We start from the raw sequence: 21,243 nt of genomic DNA, 5'->3' as shown, positions 1-21,243 counted from the left end.
CGAGGATAGAGGGAGTGTGAGAGAAAAGGAGCGTGAGAGCGTGTGCGACGATTGAGGGAGAGTGACAGAGTGAGAGCGTGTGCGAGGATTGAGGGAGAGAGAGGAGAGAGAGTGAGAGCGTGTGCGCGATGATCTGTTGCGGGGTGAGCATCGTCCTCGAGGGCGGGTTGACCCAGGCTGCTGTCGGGCTGGCTCAGAGTCCCTCCGCTGAGATGGCGGCGGGAGCTGGCAGGACCGAGATGAAGGGGCGGTGGGCTTTCTGGGCTCTCTGGGGGCTCTTGCGCCTGGCGGGTGCCTCGGCGCCGGAGCCGCTGACCATCGCGGTGGTCCTGCCCCAGAACAACACCGCCTACCCGTGGGCCTGGCAGCGAGTGGGGCCGGCGGTCCGGCTGGCCAGGGACAACATCAACCGGGACCCCGGCTTGCTGGCCGGGCACCGGGCGCGCTATGTCTTCGGGAACTGCGAGGACGAGCAGGGCACCTGCTCCGAGTCCATCGCCCCCTTGGTGGCCGTGGACCTCAAGTTCGCCAACAACCCCGACGTCTTCGTGGGGCCCGGCTGTGTCTACACGGCTGCCCCCGTGGCCCGCTTCACCGGGCACTGGAAAGTGCCCATGGTGACAGCCGGGGCGCCGGCCTACGGCTTCTCCTCGCGGTCGCACAACTACCCGCTCATGACCCGGAGCGGCCCCTCGCACGGCAAGCTGGGCGAGTACGTGGCCCTCATCCACCGCCGCTTCAGCTGGACCAAGAGGGCCCTGATCATCTACGCCGACGAGAAGACTGACGATAGGCCCTGCTATTTCGCAGTGGAGGGTCTCTATCAGGAGGTGCCTAAGTTCAAGAACCTGACGGTAGTTGACATTCCCTTCAAGGAGAGCGGAACCATCGACTACGCCTTCCTGATCCAGGAGATCCGGCAGAAAGGGCGGAGTGAGTACAGAAATCCACCTGTTTTACATAGAAACATAGAAGATAGGAGCAGGAGTCGGCCATTCGGCCCCTCGAGCCTGCTCCGCCATTCAATGAGATCATGGCTGATCCTCCAAATTCAGTACCCAGTCCCTGCCTTCTCCCCATATCCCTTGATCCCTTTAGCCTTAAGAAATATATCCAACTCCTTCTTGAATATATTTAATGAACTGGCCTCCACCGCCCTCTGTGGCAGAGAATTCCACAGGTTCACCACTCTCTGGGTGAAGAAATTCCTCCTCATCTCTGTCCTAAATGGCTTACCCCTTATCCTTAGACTGCGACCCCTGGTTCTGGACTCCCCGGCCATCGGGAACATCCTTCCTGCATCTAGTCTGTCTAGTCCTGTTAGAATTTTATAAGTTTCAATGAGATCCCCTCTCATTCTTCTAAACCCCAGCGAGTATAAGCCCAATCGACCCAATCTCTCCTCATACGTCATTCCTGCCATCCCAGGTATCAGCCTGGTGAATCTTCGCTGCACTCCCTCCATGGCAAGAACATCCTTCCTCAGATAAGGCGACCAAAACTGCACACAATACTCAAGATGTGGTCTCACCAAGGCCCTGTACAACTGCAGCAAGACATCCTTGTTCTTGTACTCGAACCCTCTCGCTATTTCATCGTACAGCGCAAGAGACCATTCGGCCCGTCCAGCCTGTGCTGGTTCTTTGAAAGAGCTCTCCAATTAGTCCCGCTACCCCGCCCCCCCCCCCCCCCCCCCACCCCCCCCGCTCTTTCCCCAAATTTTTCCTCTTCAAGTATTTATCCAATTCCACACCTTGAGTATTGTGTGCAGTTTTGGTCGCCTTATCTGAGGAAGGATGTTCTTGCCATGGAGGGAGTGCAGCGAAGATTCACCAGGCTGATACCTGGGATGGCAGGAATAACGTATGAGGAGAGATTGGGTCGATTGGGCTTCTACTCGCTGGAGTTTAGAAGAATGAGAGGGGATCTCGTTGAAACTTATAAAATTCTAACAGGACTAGACAGACTGGATGCAGGAAGGATGTTCCCGATGGTCGGGGAGTCCAGAACCAGGGGTCACAGTCTAAGGATAAGGGGTAAGCCATTTAGGACAGAGATGAGGAGGAATTTCTTCACCCAGAGAGTGGTGAACCTGTGGAATTCTCTACCACAGAAGACAGTTGAGGCCAATTCATTAAATATATTCAAGAAGGAGTTGGATATATTTCTTAAGGCTAAAGTGATCAAGGGATATGGGGAGAAGGCAGGGACAGGGTACTGAGTTTGGATGATCAGCCATGATCTCATTGAATGGCGGAGCGGGCTCGAGGGGCCGAATGGCCTACTCCTGCTCCTATCTTCTATGTTTCTGTGATTCCCTTTTACTATTGAATCTGCCTCCGCCGCGCGTTCCTGATCACAACAACTTGCTGCGTATTTTTCTTCCGCGTTCTTCACATCGTCAACCAGATCGCGGGCGTTATAGGAAGATTGCAAAAAGGAGGAGGCATTTTTTTTCTGTTAAGATCAGACACATTAATAATCAAAAAGAAAATACTGCAGATGCTGGAAATCTGAAATAAAAAAACAGAAAATGCTGGAGCTACTCAGCAGGTCAGGCAGTATCTGTGAAGAGAGAAACAGAGTTAACGTCTCAGGTCGATGACCTTTCGTCAGAACTGGAACAAAACAGGAAAATGATCCCATCACCAAACGCATCTTCCCCTCCCCTCCCCTTTCAGCATTCAGAAGGGACCGCTCCCTCCGAGACACCCTAGTCCACTCCTCTATTACCCCCAACAGCCCTTCCCCTTCGCCTGGCACCTTCCCGTGCAAGCGCAGGAGATGCAACACCTGCCCCTATACCTCCCCCCTTCCCACTGTCCAGGGCCCCAAACACCCCTTCCAGGTGAAACAGCGATTTACTTGTACTTCTTGCAATCTAGTATACAGTATTCGCTGCTCACGATGTGGTCTCCTCTACATTGGGGAGACCAAACGCAGATTGGGCGACCGCTTTGCGGAACACCTCCGTTCAGTCCGTAAGGGTGACCCCGAGCTTCCGGTCGCCTGTCACTTTAATTCACCGCTTCACTCCCACTCTGACCTCACCGTCCTTGGCCTCTTGTATTGTTCCACGGAAGCTCACCGTAAACTCGAGGAGCAGCACCTCATCTTCCGATTAGGCACTTTGCAGCCTTCCGGACTCAATATCGAGTTCAACAATTTCAGATCATAACCTCGGCCCCTATTACATTTTTACTTATATTTTTTTTCCACCCCTTTGTTTTGGGTCTTCCCTTCCCCCCGCCCCCCCTTTCCTTTTTTTCTCTCTCCCACATGGCAGCTGTCTCTCATTCTGCCAGAACATTTCACACCCAATCGGAGCCGTCTTTTGTCTCAACTAGTCCGACCACCATCTCGTCTGGTTTTGAATACCTCTTAATGTCTCTTTTACTTCTTTTGTTCTCTCCCAGCCCTGGCTTTCGATCTATTTCATTTGCTTTCCAGTTTTGAAAAAGGATTTCGACCCGAAACGTTGACTCTAATTTCTCTCCACGGATGTTGTCTGGCCTGCTGAGTTTTTCCAGCATTTTCTGTTGTTATTTCGGATTTCCAGCATCCGCAGTATTTTGCTATCGTAGGAAATGGAACAGATTTTTAAGCAAATGTCAGGGCTGGGAAAGGGGGGGAGGGGATGAAAAGGGAAGGTTTGTGATAGGATAGAAGGCGGGAGAGGTTAAGAGACATTGAGAGACATTAAGAAATATTCAAGGCAAAGGGAGATGGCAATGGGACAGGTTAAGAAACAAAGGATGGCTCTAGATGAAGTGTGAATTGCGCTGGCAGAGTGAAAGACCTCCTTCCCAAGATCCACAAACAGGACTGCCCTGGTAGACCCATCGTTTCAGCCTGTTCTTGCCCCACGGATCATATCTCTTCCTATCTCGACTCTATCTTTTCTCCCCTTGTCCAGTCTCTTCCCACCTACATCCGCGACTCTTCGGACGCCCTCCGCCACTTTAACAGTTTCCAGTTTCCTGGCCCCAACCGCTTCCTTTTCACCATGGACGTACAATCCCTCTACACCTCCATCCCCCACCAGGATGGCCTGAGGGCGCTCCGCTTCTTCCTTGAACAGAGGCCCGACCAGTCCCCATCCACCACGACCCTCCTCCGCCTGGCTGAACTTGTTCTCACATTGAACAACTTCTCCTCTGACTCCACTCATTTCCTCCAAATCAAAGGTGTTGCTATGGGTTCCCGCATGGGCCCTAGCTATGCCTGCCTTTTCGTGGGATATGTGAAACATTCTTTGTTCCAGTCCTACTCGGGTCCCCTCCCTCACCTCTTTTTCCGGTACATTGATGACTGTATCGGTGCCGTTTCCTGCTCTCGCCCTGAACTAGACAATTTCATTCACTTTGCCTCCAATTTCCACCCTTCCCTCACCTTCACATGGTCCATCTCTGACTCTTCCCTTCCCTTCCTCGACTTCTCCGTCTCCATCTCTGGGGATAGGTTGTTGACCAACATTCACTACAAGCCCACTGACTCCCACAGCTACCTGGACTACACTTCCTCCCACCACACCTCCTGTAAGGACTCTATTCCATTCTCCCAGTTTCTCCGTCTCTGCCGCATCTGCTCCGACGATACCACCTTCCATACTAGTGCTTCTGACATGTCTTCCTTTTTCCTCAACCGAGGATTCCCCTCTACCGTGGTTGACACGGCCCTTGACCGTGTCCGTTCTATCTCCCGCACTTCTGCCCTCACCCCTGCCCCTCCCTCCCGGAACCACGATAGGGTTCCCCTTGTCCTCACCTTTCACCCCACCAGCCTCCACATTCAACAGATCATCCTCCGCCATTTCCACCACCTCCAAAGTGATCCCACCACCAAATGCATTTTCCCCTCCCCTTTCAGCATTCCGTAGGGACCGCTCCCTCCGAGACACCCTGGTCCACTCCTCTATCACCCCCAGCACCCCTTCCCCTTCGCCTGGCAACTTCCCATGCAAGCGCAGGAGATGTAACACCTGCCCCTATACCTCCCCCCTTCCCACTGTCCAGGGCCCCAAACACCCCTTCCAGGTGAAACAGCGATTTACTTGTACTTCTCGCAATCTAGTATACTGTATTCGCTGCTCACGATGCGGTCTCCTCTACATTGGGGAGACCAAACGCAGATTGGGCGACCGCTTTGCGGAACACCTCCGTTCAGTCCGTAAGGGTGACCCCGAGCTTCCGGTCGCCTGTCACTTTAATTCACCGCTTCACTCCCGCTCAAACCTCACCGTCCTCAGCCTCTTGCATTGTTCCACGGAAGCTCAGCGTAAGCTCGAGGAACAGCACCTCATCTTCCGATTAGGCACTTTACAGCCTTCCGGACTCAATATCGAGTTCAACAATTTCAGATCATAACGTTGGCCCCTATTATATTTTTACTTATATTTTTTATCCACTCCTTTGTTTTGGCCTTTCCCTCCCCCCCCACTTTCTTTTTTTTCTCTCTCCCACATGGCAGCTGTCTCCCATTCTGCCAGAACATTTCACACCTAATCTAGAGCCGTCTTTTGTCTCCACTAGTCCTATCACCATCTCGTCTCGTTTTGAACACCTCTTAATGTCTCTTCTCTTTTGTTCTCTCCCAGCCTGGCCTCTTAATCTATTTCATTTCCTGTGCCTCTTTAGTCTTGACAAAGGGTTCACCCGAAACGTTGACTCTATTTCTCTCCACGGACGTTGACTGGCCTGCTGAGTTTTTCCAGCATTTTCTGTTGTTATTTCGGATTTCCAGCATCTGCAGTATTTTGCTATCGTACATTAATCACCTTGTTTCTCAAATCGGAACCAGAATCACACAGTATTTAAGAACATAAGACAGTAGGAGCAGGAGTCGGCCATTCTGCCCCTCGGGCCTGCTCCGCCATTCAATGAGATCATGGCTGATCTGATCTTGGCCTCAACTCCACTTCCCTGCCCGCTCCCCATAACCCTCGACTCCCTTATCGTTCAAAAATCTGTCTATCTCCACCTTAAATATATTCAATGACCCAGCCTCCACAGCTCTCTGGGGAAGGAGAATTCCACAGATTCACCACCCTCGGAGAAGAAATTCCTCCTCATTTCCAATTTAAAAGGGTGCCCCCTTATTCTGAAATTATGCCCCCGAGTTCTAGATTCCCCCACGAGGGGAAACATCCTCTCTGCATCTACCCTGTCGAGCCCCCTCAGAATCTTACAGGAAACTTTGTGCTATCTGGCACCGACGGGACTGAGCTGCTGCCGTTCCCTCAAAACTGCCGTACACTCCAGCGCTAATGTTGAAACATACGGAGATTTTCATCTCCGTATGAATCAACAAACCCTGTTGCTTAGCAACAGCCTCTAAACAGTCGGCCAGCGTCTCTGTAGCGTCTCTAGCTGAAGCTGTTGCTTAGCTACAGACCTTGCAGAGCTTGACTGTTCAAACAAAGCAAAGAAAAGAAACGAAAAGAATAAAAAACGGCTCCTGATTTTTGCCGGTGGCGCCAGCTTGCCGGACGGTTCGCCTCCGGATAACACAAAGTTTCCTGTATATGTTTCAATAAGATCACCCCTCATTCTTCTAAACTCCAATGAGCATCGGCCCAACCTGCTCAACCTTTCTTCATAAGACAACCCCGTCATCTCAGGAATCAACCGAGTGAATCGTCTCTGAACTGCCTCCAATGCAAGTATATCCCTCCTTAAATAAGGAGACCAAAACTGTACGCAGTACTCCAGGTGTGGTCTCACCAGCGCCCTGTACAGTTGTAGCAAGACTTCCTTGCTTTTATACTCCATCCCCCTTACACCAGCATAGAAACAGGCCATTCGGCCCAACTGCTCCGTGCCGGTGTTCCTGCCCCACCCCAGCCTCCTCCCACCCCTCTTCATCTCACCCCATCAACACCAGCCTCCTCCCACCCCTCTTCATCTCACCCCATCAACACCAGCCTCCTCCCACCCCTCTTCATCTCACTCCATCAACACCAGCCTCCTCCCACCCCTCTTCATCTCACCCCATCAACACCAGCCTCCTCCCACCCTTCTTCATCTCACTCCATCAACACCAGCCTCCTCCCACCCCTCTTCATCTCACCCCATCAACACCAGCCTCCTCCCACCCCTCTTCATCTCACCCCATCAACACCAGCCTCCTCCCACCCCTCTTCATCTCACCCCATCAACACCAGCCTCCTCCCACCCCTCTTCATCTCACTCCATCAACACCAGCCTCCTCCCACCCCTCTTCATCTCACCCCATCAACACCAGCCTCCTCCCACCCCTCTTCATCTCACCCCATCAACACCAGCCTCCTCCCACCCCTCTTCATCTCACCCCATCAACACCAGCCTCCTCTCACCCCTCTTCATCTCACCCCATCAACACCAGCCTCCTCCCACCCTTCTTCATCTCACTCCATCAACACCAGCCTCCTCCCACCCCTCTTCATCTCACCCCATCAACACCAGCCTCCTCCCACCCCTCTTCATCTCACCCCATCAACACCAGCCTCCTCCCACCCCTCTTCATCTCACCCCGTCAACACCAGCCTCCTCCCACCCCTCTTCATCTCACCCCATCAACACCAGCCTCCTCCCACCCCTCTTCATCTCACCCCATCAACACCAGCCTCCTCCCACCCCTCTTCATCTCACTCCATCAACACCAGCCTCCTCCCACCCCTCTTCATCTCACCCCATCAACACCAGCCTCCTCCCACCCCTCTTCATCTCACCTCATCAACACCAGCCTCCTCTCACCCCTCTTCATCTCACCCCATCAACACCAGCCTCCTCCCACCCTTCTTCATCTCACTCCATCAACACCAGCCTCCTCCCACCCCTCTTCATCTCACCCCATCCACACCAGCCTCCTCCCACCCCTCTTCATCTCACCCCATCAACACCAGCCTCCTCCCACCCCACTTCATCTCACCCCATCCACACCAGCCTCCTCCCACCCCCTCTTCATCTCACTCCATCAACACCAGCCTCCTCCCACCCCCTCTTCATCTCATCCCATCAACACCAGCCTCCTCCCACCCTTCTTCATCTCACTCCATCAACACCAGCCTCCTCCCACCCCTCTTCATCTCACCCCATCCACACCAGCCTCCTCCCACCCCTCTTCATCTCACCCCATCAACACCAGCCTCCTCCCACCCCTCTTCATCTCACCCCGTCAACACCAGCCTCCTCCCACCCCTCTTCATCTCACCCCATCAACACCAGCCTCCTCCCACCCCTCTTCATCTCACCCCATCAACACCAGCCTCCTCCCACCCCTCTTCATCTCAGCCCATCAACACCAGCCCTCTCCCACCCCTCTTCATCACACCCCATCAACACCAGCCTCCTCCCGCCCCTCTTCATCTCACCCCATCAACACCAGCCTCCTCCCACCCCTCTTCATCTCACCCCATCCACACCAGCCTCCTCCCACCCCTCTTCATCTCCCCCATCAACACCAGCCTCCTCCCACCCCTCTTCATCTCACCCCATCAACACCAGCCTCCTCCCACCCCTCTTCATCTCACCCCATCCACACCAGCCTCCTCCCACCCCTCTTCATCTCACCCCATCCACACCAGCCTCCTCCCACCCCTCTTCATCTCACCCCATCAACACCAGCCTCAACTCGTTTCGCAAACGTCCCATCATCAATTCAATATAATCTTCCTTGGGATCGAACGTCAATCATTCAGATTTTGCAAATTGCATGAAATGAATCTGTGGAAACGCTCTCTCTTGATCTGCAGATTATCGCAGCAATACATCAAACCTGTACATTCATTCCCAGGATAAGTCAATGTATAAAACGTAACCGTTCGTTGCATTTTCATATGTTTCTATCCCACAAATTCGAATGGGCAGTGAGGAGAGCGTTTCCGAGAACGGTAACTGGGAGTGCAATTGAAGTGAGGAGCCACTAGGAGTACGTATAAACAGAGGGCTGTACGTCATTTAAAGAGACAGACTCGCATTTCTCCAGCGCCTTCCACCCTCAGGACGTCCCAAAGCGCTTCACAGCCAATGAAGTACTTTTTGAAGTGTGGTCACTGTTGTAATGTAGGAAACGCAGCAGGCAATTTGCGCACAGCAAGCTCCCACAAACAGCAATGTGATAAGGACCGGATCATCTGTTTTAGTGATGTTGGTTGAGGGATAAATATTAGCCCCAGGACACCGGGGAGAACTCCCCCCTGCTCTTCTTCCAATAGTGGCCGTGGGATCTTTTACATCCACCTGAGAGGGCAGACGGGGCCTCGGTTTAACGTCTCATCCGAAAGACGGCACCTCCGACAGTGCGGCGCTCTCTCAGTACCGCCCCTCCGACAGTGCGGCGCTCCCTCAGTACCGCCCCTCCGACAGTGCGGCTCTCCCTCAGTACTGCCCCTCCGACAGTGCAGCGCTCCCTCAGTACCGCCCCTCCGACAGTGCGGCGCTCCCTCAGTACCGCCCCTCCAACAGTGCGGCGCTCCCTCAGTACTGCCCCTCAGTCAGTGCGGCGCTCCCTCAGTACTGCCCCTCCAATAGTGCGGCGCTCCCTCAGTACTGCCCCTCCGACAGTGCAGCGCTCCCTCAGTACTGCCCCTCCGACAGTGCGGCGCTCCCTCAGTACTGCCCCTCCGACAGTGCGGTGCTCCCTCAGTACTGCCCCTCCGACAGTGCGGCGCTCCCTCAGTACCGCCCCTCCGACAGTACGGCGCTCCCTCAGTACCGCCCCTCCGACAGTGCGGCGCTCCCTCAGTACTGCCCCTCCGACAGCGCGGCGCTCCCTCAGTACTGGCCCTCCGACAGTGCGGCGCTCCCTCAGTACTGCCTCTCTGACGGTGCGGGGCTCCCTCAGTACCGCCCCTCCGACAGTGCGGCGCTCCCTCAGTACTGGCCCTCCGACAGTGCGGCGCTCCCTCAGTACTGCCTCTCTGACGGTGCGGGGCTCCCTCAGTACTGCCTCTCTGACAGTGCGGGGCTCCCTCAGTACAGCACTGGGAGTGTCGGCCTGGATAATGAGGCACCATTCTCTGGAGAAGGGGCTTGAACCCACGGCCTTCTGACTCCGAGGCAGTCAGCCAGGTTTCCTGCTCCTGGTCGCTGTCCAGTGACTCTCGCTGGAACACAGCGCGTGTGAGGACAGGGTCGGACGTGGCTGTGGGGCGTTCACCATCTCTCAGTACCCTGCCGACACTCGCTGACCCACGAGGAATGGGCGCGGTGGGGCTGTATGTCAGGGCGAGTCGGTGCCTTCAGAAGAGGCTACGAGGGGAAATTTCGGCAACAGTCCATCGTATTAGCGGGATTTCTCCCACTCTCCCATCCCCAGCTTCGGCAGATCTGTGTTTAATTATAGATCCACCAGGAATCCAGATGTCGATCTTGCTATTCACCATCAGTCTAGAAGAATGTGACAGGACTTTGGGAAGGAGTGTGGGAATCTATGAGGAAAGTAGATGTAATCCCTGGTCCCTTCTGACCAAATTTTATCTCAGCAATTTTCAGCCTACAGAGAACGAAAGACTTGCGTTTCTCCAGCGCCTTTCGCCATCTCAGGACGTCCCAAAGCGCTTTACACCCAATGAAGTACTTTTTTGAAGTGTGGTCACTGTTGTAATGTAGGAAACGCGGTAGCCAATTTGCACACAGTAAGATCCCACAAACCAATGTGATAATGACCAGATCATCTGTTTTAGTGATGTTGGTCGACGGATAAATATTGGCCCCAGCACACCGGGGAGAACTCCCCCCTGCTCTTCTTCCAATAGTGGCCGTGGGATCTTTTACGTCCACCTGAGAGAGCAGACGGGGCCTCGGTTTAACGTCTCATCCAAAAGACGGCCCCCCCGACAGTGCGGCGCTCCCTCAGTACCGCCCCTCCGACAGTGCGGCGCTCCCTCAGTAACGCCCCTCCGACAGTGCGGCACTCCCTCAGTACCGCCCTGCCGACAGTGCGGCGCTCCCTCAGTACTGCCCCTCCGACAGTGCGGCGCTCCCTCAGTACTGCCCCTCTGACAGTGCGGCGCTCCCTCAGTACCGCCCCCCTGACAGTGCGGCGCTCCCTCAGTAACACCCCTCTGACAGTGCGGCGCTCCCTCAGTACTGCCCCTCTGACAGTGTGACGCTCCCTCAGTACCGCCCCTCCGACAGTGCGGCGCTCCCTCAGTAACGCCCCTCTGACAGTGCGGCGCTCCCTCAGTACCGCCCCTCCGACAGTGCGGCGCTCCCTCAGTACCGCCCCTCTGACAGTGCGGCTCTCCCTCAGTACCGCCCCTCCGACAGTGCGGTCCTCCCTCAGTACTGCCCCTCCGACAGTGCGGCGCTCCCTCAGTACTGCCCCTCCGACAGTGCGGCGCTCCCTCAGTACTGCCCCTCCGACAGTGCGGTGCTCCCTCAGTACCGCCCCTCCGACAGTGCGGCGCTCCCTCAGTACTGCCCTCTGGGAGTGTCAGCCTAGACTTTTGTGCTCAAGTCTTTGTGCTTTGTTTCATTGGCACTGTAGAAATGTGAGTCTTTCTTTCTTTACTTAACAGCGCTGAGGGAGCACCTTCACCACACGGGACCAGGGGTCACAGTCTAAGGATAAGGGGTAAGCCATTTAGGACAGAGATGAGGAGGAATTTCTTCACCCAGAGAGTGGTGAACCTGTGGAATTCTCTACCACAGAAGGCAGTTGAGGCCAATTCATTAAATATATTCAAGAAGGAGTTAGATATATTTCTTAAGGCTAAAGGGATCAAGGGATATGGAGAGAAGGTAGGGACATGGTTGTTATGTTCATTAATAACTAGACATTCTTATTATGAACACAGCTAGCTTCTAACTAGTCATTTATTCAGTACACGTTCCCTAGGTACAGTATCTGTAGAGATGCAGCATGTGTGCTCCTGTGTGCAGGCTGCCATCTTGACTGTTGCCTTGTGGGTAGCCTAGTGCCTCATGGGTAATGTAGTCTTAATATCTATACAGCTGGGTAGTGTAGTCTTATATACATACAGCTATATACAGCTCTACGGCTCCACCTAGTGTCCACTATAGAATGACATGCTATTGATCACTACATCCCCCTTTCTTTGAGGTTTAACAAAATCAATATCAATCAACTTTCAAGAAAACAATAAGGATAATATCAGTAACACTTTTGTTAGTGCTCTATAAACATAAACATTTTCAAAACAGTCAGCACATTTTCAAAGTTTTACATTGTACTCAAAGATTAAGTCTATCAGGCTTTTTTACTTCACGTGTGGATCTTCTCAACACGGGTAAGTCTGATGTGTCTTCATGAGATTGTTCTGGCGGTGAATGACAAGATGCAGTTGTGGCATTTTCATCAATCTGCTCTTGTATAGATCGAGGTCTCCTTGCGATCTTTGCTTGGAGAGGGTTTCAGTGTTTCCTTCACTCCTCATGCCATAACTCTCAATGTAGTCAATGCACTCTCGAAAAACTGCTGGCAGCTGGTTCACTTCGTGTTCAGCATAGTCCTCTCAGCAGCCTCGGCTAATGGAACACCAAAGATTGGCCTGAGGGAAGAAGGAGTATCCACCGGAACTGCTTCCTGCTCTGGTGCAGGCTTCTTCTTTTTCTTTTTCTCTTTCCACTGCTTAACAACATCTGCTGCAGTTATATCTTTGGACTTTTTCTCCTTGTGTTTTTCCTCTTTGTGCTTTTCTTCCTTTGGCTTCTCTTTGACCTTAAAGTCTTTTTCTTCTTGGAGAAACTAGGCTTTTTGAAGGCCTTTGGCCTTTTCATCCTTGATGGGCTCTCTGCTTCATCACCTGAGTCATCTGGTCTGCTTATGGCACAGTTTATACGGTAGACTCTCTTGACCAGTTCTAAGTCTTCACAAGCTTTGTCACCTAGTATCGAATCAAGTCTTTCAGCCACAACAGAAAACATGAGATGATGCACTTTGTCTTTGACTGTCACTTTAAGTCTGCATACACCTAAGCTATCTATTTTCTGTCCATTATAGTTCTTCAGTAGTACTGACTTTTTCTGTATTTTGGGCTTTTCTTTCATATTGTTAATGTCACTCATACTGATTAAGTTTGCTTTTGCCCCAGTGTCTAGTTTCAAGGTAACTAATGCTCCATTTACCTGCAGTGGGATCATCCATTTGTCCACTTTTACTGCATTGACTCTATGTTCAGCATTGTCCATTTCTGAGGGCTGCACATTTTCTGTATCTTTTTTGGTATCGTCACATGACACCATTCCGACAAAAAATGTCTCACTTAAATCAGTGTCCTCAATTACATTAACTCGTTGCCCTTTCTTAGTTTGTACTTTTGAAAAGCATTGTTTGGCAAAGTGATTCTTTCCATTACACTTTGTGCACATTTTTCCAAACGCTGGGCATTGTCTTAACTGGTGTTTGTCACCACAGCGTTTACAATTAAAAATTTCATCCTCCAATTGCTTTTCATTTCTGTTCTGCCCACGTTTCTTCCCCTTGTAGGACACAGCACCGACAGCAGCATTAGCACTCATTACAATCGCATCATTATTGATTTCACTGAAAGTCTTCACGTGCTTTCGAGCTAGCTCGCTGGCTTGGCATATTTTCACCGCATTTTCCAAATTTAGTTCGGTTTCTCTCAACAGACGTTCCCTGACTTTTTTATCATGAATACCAAACACAATCTGGTCATGGATGCTTTGAGCGCAGAGAAATTACATGTCTGCTTTCAGTTTCAGATCAGTTATAAAGCTATCAAAAGTCTCATTTTGTTGCTGTGTCCGAGAACGGAAGATGTATCTTTCATACGTCTCATTCTTTTTGGGAGAGCAATGTGCATCAAATTTTTTTAGCACATCTTCTAATTTTTCTCTGTTCTCCACTGGATTAAATACAAATGTATTAAATACCTCTATCGCCTGTGGGCCTGCAACCGTAAGCAGCAACGCTATCTTCCTTGCGTCTGGCTTCGTACCGAATCCAATGGCTGCAATGTAGAGTTTGAATTGTCGTTTAAAAGTCTGCCAATTGTAGTCGACATTTCCCTCGAGATTCAAACGCTCTGGTGGCTTCAAATTCTCCATGTCACTTTTCACAATTTTCAGCAGATCTTCACCACCCTGGTACCATGTTATGTTCATTAATAACTAGACATTCTTATTATGAACACAGCTAGCTTCTAGCTAGTCATTTATTCAGTACACGTTCTCTAGGTACAGCATCTGTAGAGATGCAGCATGTGTGCTCCTGTGTGCAGGCTGCCATCTTGACTGTTGCCTTGTGGGTAGCCTAGTGCCTCATGGGTAATGTAGTCTTAATATCTATACAGCTGGGTAGTGTAGTCTTATATACATACAGCTATATACAGCTCTACGGCTCCACCTAGTGTCCACTATAGAATGACATGCTATTGATCACTACAATGGTGACGTAATAAAACTCACTACACACTTGGTTTGAGTATAGAGCAAAGCTTTAATCAACTTGTTTCAGAACATAGAGGTCTAGTTGTACTTCACTAGTTCCTGTCTTACAAAATGTCCCTGTGCAAGCTGGGCTCACGCCCGAGTATTTATACTCCTTGGACGGCGCCACCAGCTGGCCGTCCAGTGTTATTTCACGAGTAGTTTCTTGATGAATGATGAGATTTATAACACATGGTACTGAATTTGGATGATCAGTCATGATCTCATTGAATGGCGGAGCAGGCTTGAGGGGCCGAATGGCCTACTCCTGCTCCTATCTTCTATGTTTCTATGCGGCGGTTCAAGAAGGCGGCTCACCACCGCCTTCTTGAGGGGGCAATCAGGGAACGGGCAATAAACGGCGGGCCTCGCCAGCGACGCCCACAGCCCGTGAATGAATAAAAGAAAATCCGCTCGGGTGTCTGGCCCATGCCAGCGATGTTGGAGCAGGACGTGTGGCCCTGCGGAGCGCAGGATTGTTAAAGCAAAGACACCCACACTGTTGAGCAACTGGAGTCATTAAAAAATAAAAATAACGTTGGAAGCATTTATCAAACGCAAACACTGCACATTCTGTGTGGGCTGGAGACACCAGCAGGAAATTAAATGCTCGTCCAACGATTTAATTTTCACAAGCTGAACGGCGGGCCAGATTGTTGCAGCATCGACAGGGCGAATCGGTCGGGGGGGGTGGGGGGCGGTTGTGTGCGGGAGTCCTGACACCAGAGACCCGTCACAGAGGGCAAGGACCCCACAGCAGCCCACTCCACTTCTCGCCCGCCCCTCCCGCTCCCCCTCCGCCCCGATCTTTTTCTCCCGAATGAGCTGGAGTCCTGCTGGGAAGACACCAACGCAGCCCTTACCCGAGTCCGCCAGTCTTCATGTGAGATGGGTTGGAGCCGCTCGACCAAGGGGGGAAGCGCGGCTGAGCCTGGTCGAGGCCCCTGTGTCTCTCCCACCCCCTCCCAGCCCAACTCCGTGCTGAGTAAGTTGGGGTGCAGGAGAGCAGAAATAATCCGGCGGTGAAGTTTGTGTAAGTGCGCGGGCATGGCCGGCGATGCCTTCCTTGGTCGAATATACTGCCAGCCCTCGCACAAATGGGAATTCATGCGGGCGAGGGAGCGGGGGGGGGGCAGGTCCACATGCAAACCCCACCCCACCCAACCTGGAGAGGGGAGAGGGAACCCGAGGGGAAAGAATGAGGTTGTGACCAACGTCAGCAGCTCTCAGCCCCTGAGCTCCGCGGGTATCTAAGGTCGTTAATATTCATTGAGGCAAAGGGAAAGAAATGATAAATGCTTGATGGCAGGAGGAACAATCGGAGGTCTGGCTCCTTAACAAGGAAAACCAGCTATAAATCAGCACTGGGCACTGAGCCACATCAGGGGGATATTAGGACAGGTTAGTTTTAGATGAGCTGATGGTTACTGAGGGTGGAAGGTTGGAGACCCGGCCGGGAGATTGTTGAAATAGCTGGAGTCTGGAGGTGACAAAAGCACTGGTGAGGGTTTCAGCAGCATTATTCTCAGAGGGCTGTGACGTAAGAAAACTACCAGGCATTTGGTCTAAGCGTTAAACAAAGCTTTAATCAACTGTTTTACAACATGGAGGTCTAGTTGTGTCCTTCGCTAGTTCCTGTTAAAGAATGTCCTGCGCAAGCTGGGCCCGTGCCCGAGTATTTACTCTCCCTGGACAGCGCCGCCCGCAGGCCGCTCAGTATTATTTCATAAGTCTTTCTTTCATGAATGACTGATTCATGTCAGGCTTGACAGGGTAGATGCTGAGAGGATGTTTCCCCCTGGCTGGAGAGTCTAGAACCAGGGGTCACAGTCTCAGGATAAGGGGTCGGCCATTTAGGACTGAGATGAGGAGGAATTTCTTCACTCAGAGGGTGGTGAATCTTTGGAATTCTCTGCCCCAGAGGGCTGTGGAGGCTCAGTCGTTGAGTATATTCAAGGCTGAGATCGATAGATTTTTGGACTCGAGGGGACTCGAGGGATATGGGGATCGGGCGGGAAAGTGGAGTTGAGGTGGAAGATCAGCCGTGATCGCATTGAATGGCGGAGCAGGCTCGAGGGGCCGAATGGCCGACTCCTGCTCCTAATGATGAGCGGAGGCATGGCCTGTTTTCTCACTGTCTGTCTTTGTTGCTCTCGCTCCCCCCATCCCCCGACAGTTGTCTACATCTGCTGCTCTCCCAACACCTTCCGCCAGCTAATCCTGCGAGCCAGGTGGGCGGGCATGACCAGCGGCGATTACGCCTTCTTCCACGTCGACGTGTTTGGGGAAAGCCTGCAGGGGGCGCACGGGCAGACGCCGTTGTTGCCGTGGAGACGGCGGGACCCGGACGACAGCGACGCCAAGGAGGCTTATGCGGTAAGATTGCGATGGTACATCGCGCCCGAGGGAGGGAGGGGGACGGGAATCTGCATCGGCCCCAGAGAAACGAGCGCCAACTGGCCGGCCATCCCTCCGGGATTCATGCCAATCGTCCGCCAAAGTTAGGCCGCGAAATCGGCAGAAGTCCGGGAGAGAGTCCCACAATGGAAATTCCTACGATTGGTTTTAGGGACTTCATAGAAAAATACGAGTCTCAGGGTTGACATGTGGGTCTTGGAAATTCTACGCTTGGAATGTCTTTACGTGGACTTTACATAGATTTACATAGCATTATGTGGAATTTGCATAGACTTTATATAGAATTACATACAATTTCCATTGAATTCACATAGAATGACATAGAATTGCACAGAATAGAATTGCATGAGATTTAAATAGAATGACACAGAATTTGCATAGATTTACATAGAATTTGAATAGACTTTGCATAGAATTTACATGGAAATTACATTGAATGACACAGAATTTGCATAGAATCACATAAAATTTGAATGGAATTTACACAGAATTACATGGGATTTACATAGAATCACAGAATTTGCATAGAATTTAAATAGAATTACACAGAATTTGCATAGAATCACATATAATTTGAATAGATTTTGCATGGAATTTACATAGAATTACATGGAAATTACATTGAATTACACAGAATTTGCATAGAATTATATATAAATTGCATAGAATTACATGGAATGTACAGCACAGAAACAGGCCATTCGGCCCAACTGATCTGTGCCGGTGTTAATGCCTCCCACCCCATCTTCATCTCACCCCATCACCATATCCTTCTATTCCTTTCTCCCTCGTGTGTTTATCCAGCTTCCCCTTAAATGCATCGATACTATTCTCCTCAACCACTCCCTGTGGTAGCGAGTTCCACATTCTCACCACTCTCTGGGGAAAGAAGTTTCTCCTGAATTCCCGATTGGATTCATCAGTATTAATTATTATTGATAAGTATTGATTGATTATTCTGGTATCAGAATGATTTGTGTTGGATTCGGCTGGGGTGCGATGCTGTTCATTTCTCTCGCTGACAGTCTTGGGTCAGTGTAATGATCTTGTGATCTTCTCCCGCAGGCGGTGATGGTTATAACTTACAGGGAGCCTGAAAACCCCGAGTACGGACCGTTCATACGAGACTTGAAACAATACGCCTTGCAGTATTTCAATTTCAGCATCAAGGACACCCTGGTGAGCTGCTGCCAGACAGAGAAACTAGGAGGCGGCGCTGCTTGCGTACAGAGCTTTCCTGCGTTTACCCTCCCTGCCAGCTGTGGCTCATTGGGTAGCACCCTCTCTAGCCTCTGAGTCAGAAGGTTGTGGGTTCGAGTCCCGCTCCAAGGACTTGAGCACAAAATCCAGGCCGACACTCCCAGTGCAGTACTGAGGGAGCGCCGCACTGTCGGAGGGGCAGTACTGAGGGAGCGCCGCACTGTCGGAGGGGCAGTACTGAGGGAGCGCCGCACTGTCGGAGGGGCAGTACTGAGGGAGCGCCGCACTGTCGGAGAGGCGGTACTGAGGGAGCGCCGCACTGTCGGAGGGGCGGTACTGAGGGAGCGCCGCACTGTCGGAGGGGCGGTACTGAGGGAGCGCCGCACTGTCGGAGGGGCGGTACTGAGGGAGCGCCGCACTTTCGGAGGGGCGGTACTGAGGGAGCGCGCACTGTCGGAGGGGCGGTACTGAAGGAGCGCCGCACTGTTGGAGGGGCGGTACTGAGGGAGCGCCGCACTGTCGGTAGCGGTTCTGAGAGATTGCTGCACTGTCGGAGGGGCGGTACGGATGGAGCGCCGCACTGTCGGAAGCGCGGTACTGAGGGAGTGCCGCACTGTCGGAGGAGCAGTACTTCCGAGGGAGCACCGCACCGTCGGAAGAGCGGTACTGAGGGAGCGCCTCACTGTTGGAGGGGCAGTACTGAGGGAGCGCCGCACAGTCGGAGGGGCGGTACTGAGGGAGCGCCGCACAGTCGGAGGGGCAGTACTGAGGGAGCGCCGCACTGTCGGAGGGGCGGTACTGAGGGAGCGCCGCACAGTCGGAGGGGCAGTACTGAGGGAGCGCCGCACTGCCGGAGGGGCAGTACTGAGGGAGCGCCGCACTGTCGGAGGGGCAGTACTGAGGAAGCGCCGCACTGTCGGAGAGGCGATACTGGGGGAGCGCCGCACTGTCGGAGGGGCAGTACTGAGGGAGCGCCGCACTGTCGGAGGGGCAGTACTGAGGGAGCGCCGCACTGTCGGAGGGGCAGTACTGAGGGAGCGCCGCACTGTCGGAGGGGCGGTACTGAGGGAGCGCCGCACTGTCGGAGAGGCGGTACTGAGGGAGCGCCGCACTGTCAGAGGGGCAGTACTGAGGGAGCGCCGCACTGTCGGAGGGGCGGTACTGAGGGAGCGCCGCACTGTCGGAGGGGCAGTACTGAGGGAGCGCTGCACTGTCGGAGGGGCAGTACTGAGGGAGCGCCGTACAGTCGGAGGGGCAGTACTGAGGGAGCGCCTCACTGTCGGAGGGGCAGTACTGAGGGAGCGCTGCACTGTCGGAGGGGCAGTACTGAGGGAGCGCCGCACAGTCGGAGGGGCAGTACTGAGGGAGCGCCGCACTGTCGGAGGGGCAGTACTGAGGGAGCGCCGCACAGTCGGAGGGGCAGTACTGAGGAAGCGCCGCACTGTCGGAGGGGCAGTACTGAGGGAGCACCGCACTGTCGGAGGGGCGGTACTGAGGGAGCGCCGCACAGTCGGAGGGGCAGTACTGAGGGAGCGCCGCACAGTCGGAGGGGCAGTACTGAGGGAGCACCGCACTGTCGGAGGGGCGGTACTGAGGGAGCGCCGCACTGTCGGAGAGGCGGTACTGAGGGAGCGCCGCACTGTCGGAGGGGCGGTACTGAGGGAGCGCCGCACTGTCGTAGGGGCATTACTGAGGGAGCACCGCACAGTCGGAGGGGCAGTACTGAGGGAGCGCCGCACAGTCGGAGGGGCGGTACTGAGGGAGCGCCGCACTGTCGGAGGGGCAGTACTGAGGGAGCGCCGCACTGTCGGAGGGGCAGTACTGAGGGAGCGCCGCACAGTCGGAGGGGCGGTACTGAGGGAGCGCCGCACTGTCAGAGGGGCAGTACTGAGAGAGCGCCGCACTGTCGGAGGGGCAGTACTGAGGGAGCGCCGCACAGTCGGAGGGGCAGTACTGAGGGAGCGCCGCACAGTCGGAGGGGCAGTACTGAGGGAACGCCGCACAGTCGGAGGGGCGGTACTGAGGGAGCGCCGCACTGTCGGAGGGGCAGTACTGAGGGAACGCCGCACAGTCGGAGGGGCGGTACTGAGGGAGCGCCGCACAGTCGGAGGGGCAGTACTGAGGGAGCACCGCACTGTCGGAGGGGCGGTACTGAGGGAGCGCCGCACTGTCGGAGAGGCAGTACTGAGGGAGTGCCGCACTGTCGGAGGGGCGGTACTGAGGGAGCGCTGCATTGTCTGATTCTCAGATGTTATATATAAATGCTAGTTGTTGATGACGACACCTGACTCAAACCCGAATATCGTTCCCCCTTCCCCCCGCCCTTCCCCTCCACCAATGCATGTCCCACGACCCCTGACCCTCGACTAGGCAGGGCGTTGTAAACTGCCGGTGAACCGCGGCCTAACCTCTGCCTCTCCCGCCCTCTTGCAGATGAACTATATTGCTGGGGCGTTCTACGACGGAATCATGCTCTACGCCCTGGCCCTGAACGAGACCCTCGCTGCTGGGGGAACCATCAGGAACGGAGCAGAGATCACCCGGCAAATGTGGAACCGAACCTTCCGTGGTGAGCAGAATGTAGGGCCGACCTCCCCAGTCAGTGTACAGGTATCCCCCTGAGAGAGAGGGACAGAGGGACACCAGTCAGTGTACAGGTATCTCCCTGAGAGAGAGGGACTGAGAGACACCAGTCAGTGTACAGATATCCCCCTGAGAGAGAGGGACAGAGGGACACCAGTCAGTGTACAGATATCCCCCTGAGAGAGAGGGACGGAGGGACACCAGTCAGTGTACAGGTATCTCCCTGAGAGAGAGGGACTGAGAGACACCAGTCAGTGTACAGAGATCCCCCTGAGAGAGAGGGACTGAGAGACACCAGTCAGTGTACAGGTATCCCCCTGAGGGAGAGGGACTGAGAGACTCCAGTCAGTGTGCAGATATCTCCCTGAGGGAGGGGGACTGAGAGACACCAGTCAGTGTACAGATATCCCCCTGAGAGAGAGGGACAGAGGGACACCAGTCAGTGTACAGATATCCCCCTGAGAGAGAGGGACGGAGGGACACCAGTCAGTGTACAGGTATCTCCCTGAGAGAGAGGGACGGAGGGACACCAGTCAGTGTACAGGTATCTCCCTGAGAGAGAGGGACGGAGGGACACCAGTCAGTGTACAGATATCCCCCTGAGAGAGAGGGACGGAGGGACACCAGTCAGTGTACAGAGATCCCC

The 21,243-nt window shown here is 53.5% G+C and overlaps 1 protein-coding gene across 2 annotated transcripts in view; it reads left to right on the top strand.

The window, feature by feature from the left end:
- The window catches only part of LOC147086409 (atrial natriuretic peptide receptor 1-like), a 97,223-nt gene that overhangs the window by 380 nt on the left and 75,600 nt on the right, over positions 1 to 21,243 (top strand). For both annotated transcript variants that reach the window (XM_085978487.1, XM_085978485.1), the window contains exons 1-4: positions 1 to 933; positions 16,573 to 16,772; positions 17,880 to 17,993; positions 20,448 to 20,583. The exon at positions 1 to 933 is cut by the window's left edge. In XM_085978487.1, coding sequence (XP_085834613.1) covers positions 129 to 933; positions 16,573 to 16,772; positions 17,880 to 17,993; positions 20,448 to 20,583 — 1,255 coding nt within the window. In that variant the 5' untranslated portion in view covers positions 1 to 128. The remainder of the gene's footprint in view (positions 934 to 16,572; positions 16,773 to 17,879; positions 17,994 to 20,447; positions 20,584 to 21,243) is intronic.

This window comes from Somniosus microcephalus, unplaced genomic scaffold, assembly GCF_052327205.1.
Source record: "Somniosus microcephalus isolate GS21.2 unplaced genomic scaffold, FLI_Smic_1.0 unresolved_chr7, whole genome shotgun sequence".
Taxonomy (NCBI): Eukaryota; Metazoa; Chordata; class Chondrichthyes; order Squaliformes; family Somniosidae; genus Somniosus; species Somniosus microcephalus.
Note: the sequence above shows the minus strand (reverse complement) of the source record. Positions and strands in the feature narration are given on the sequence as shown.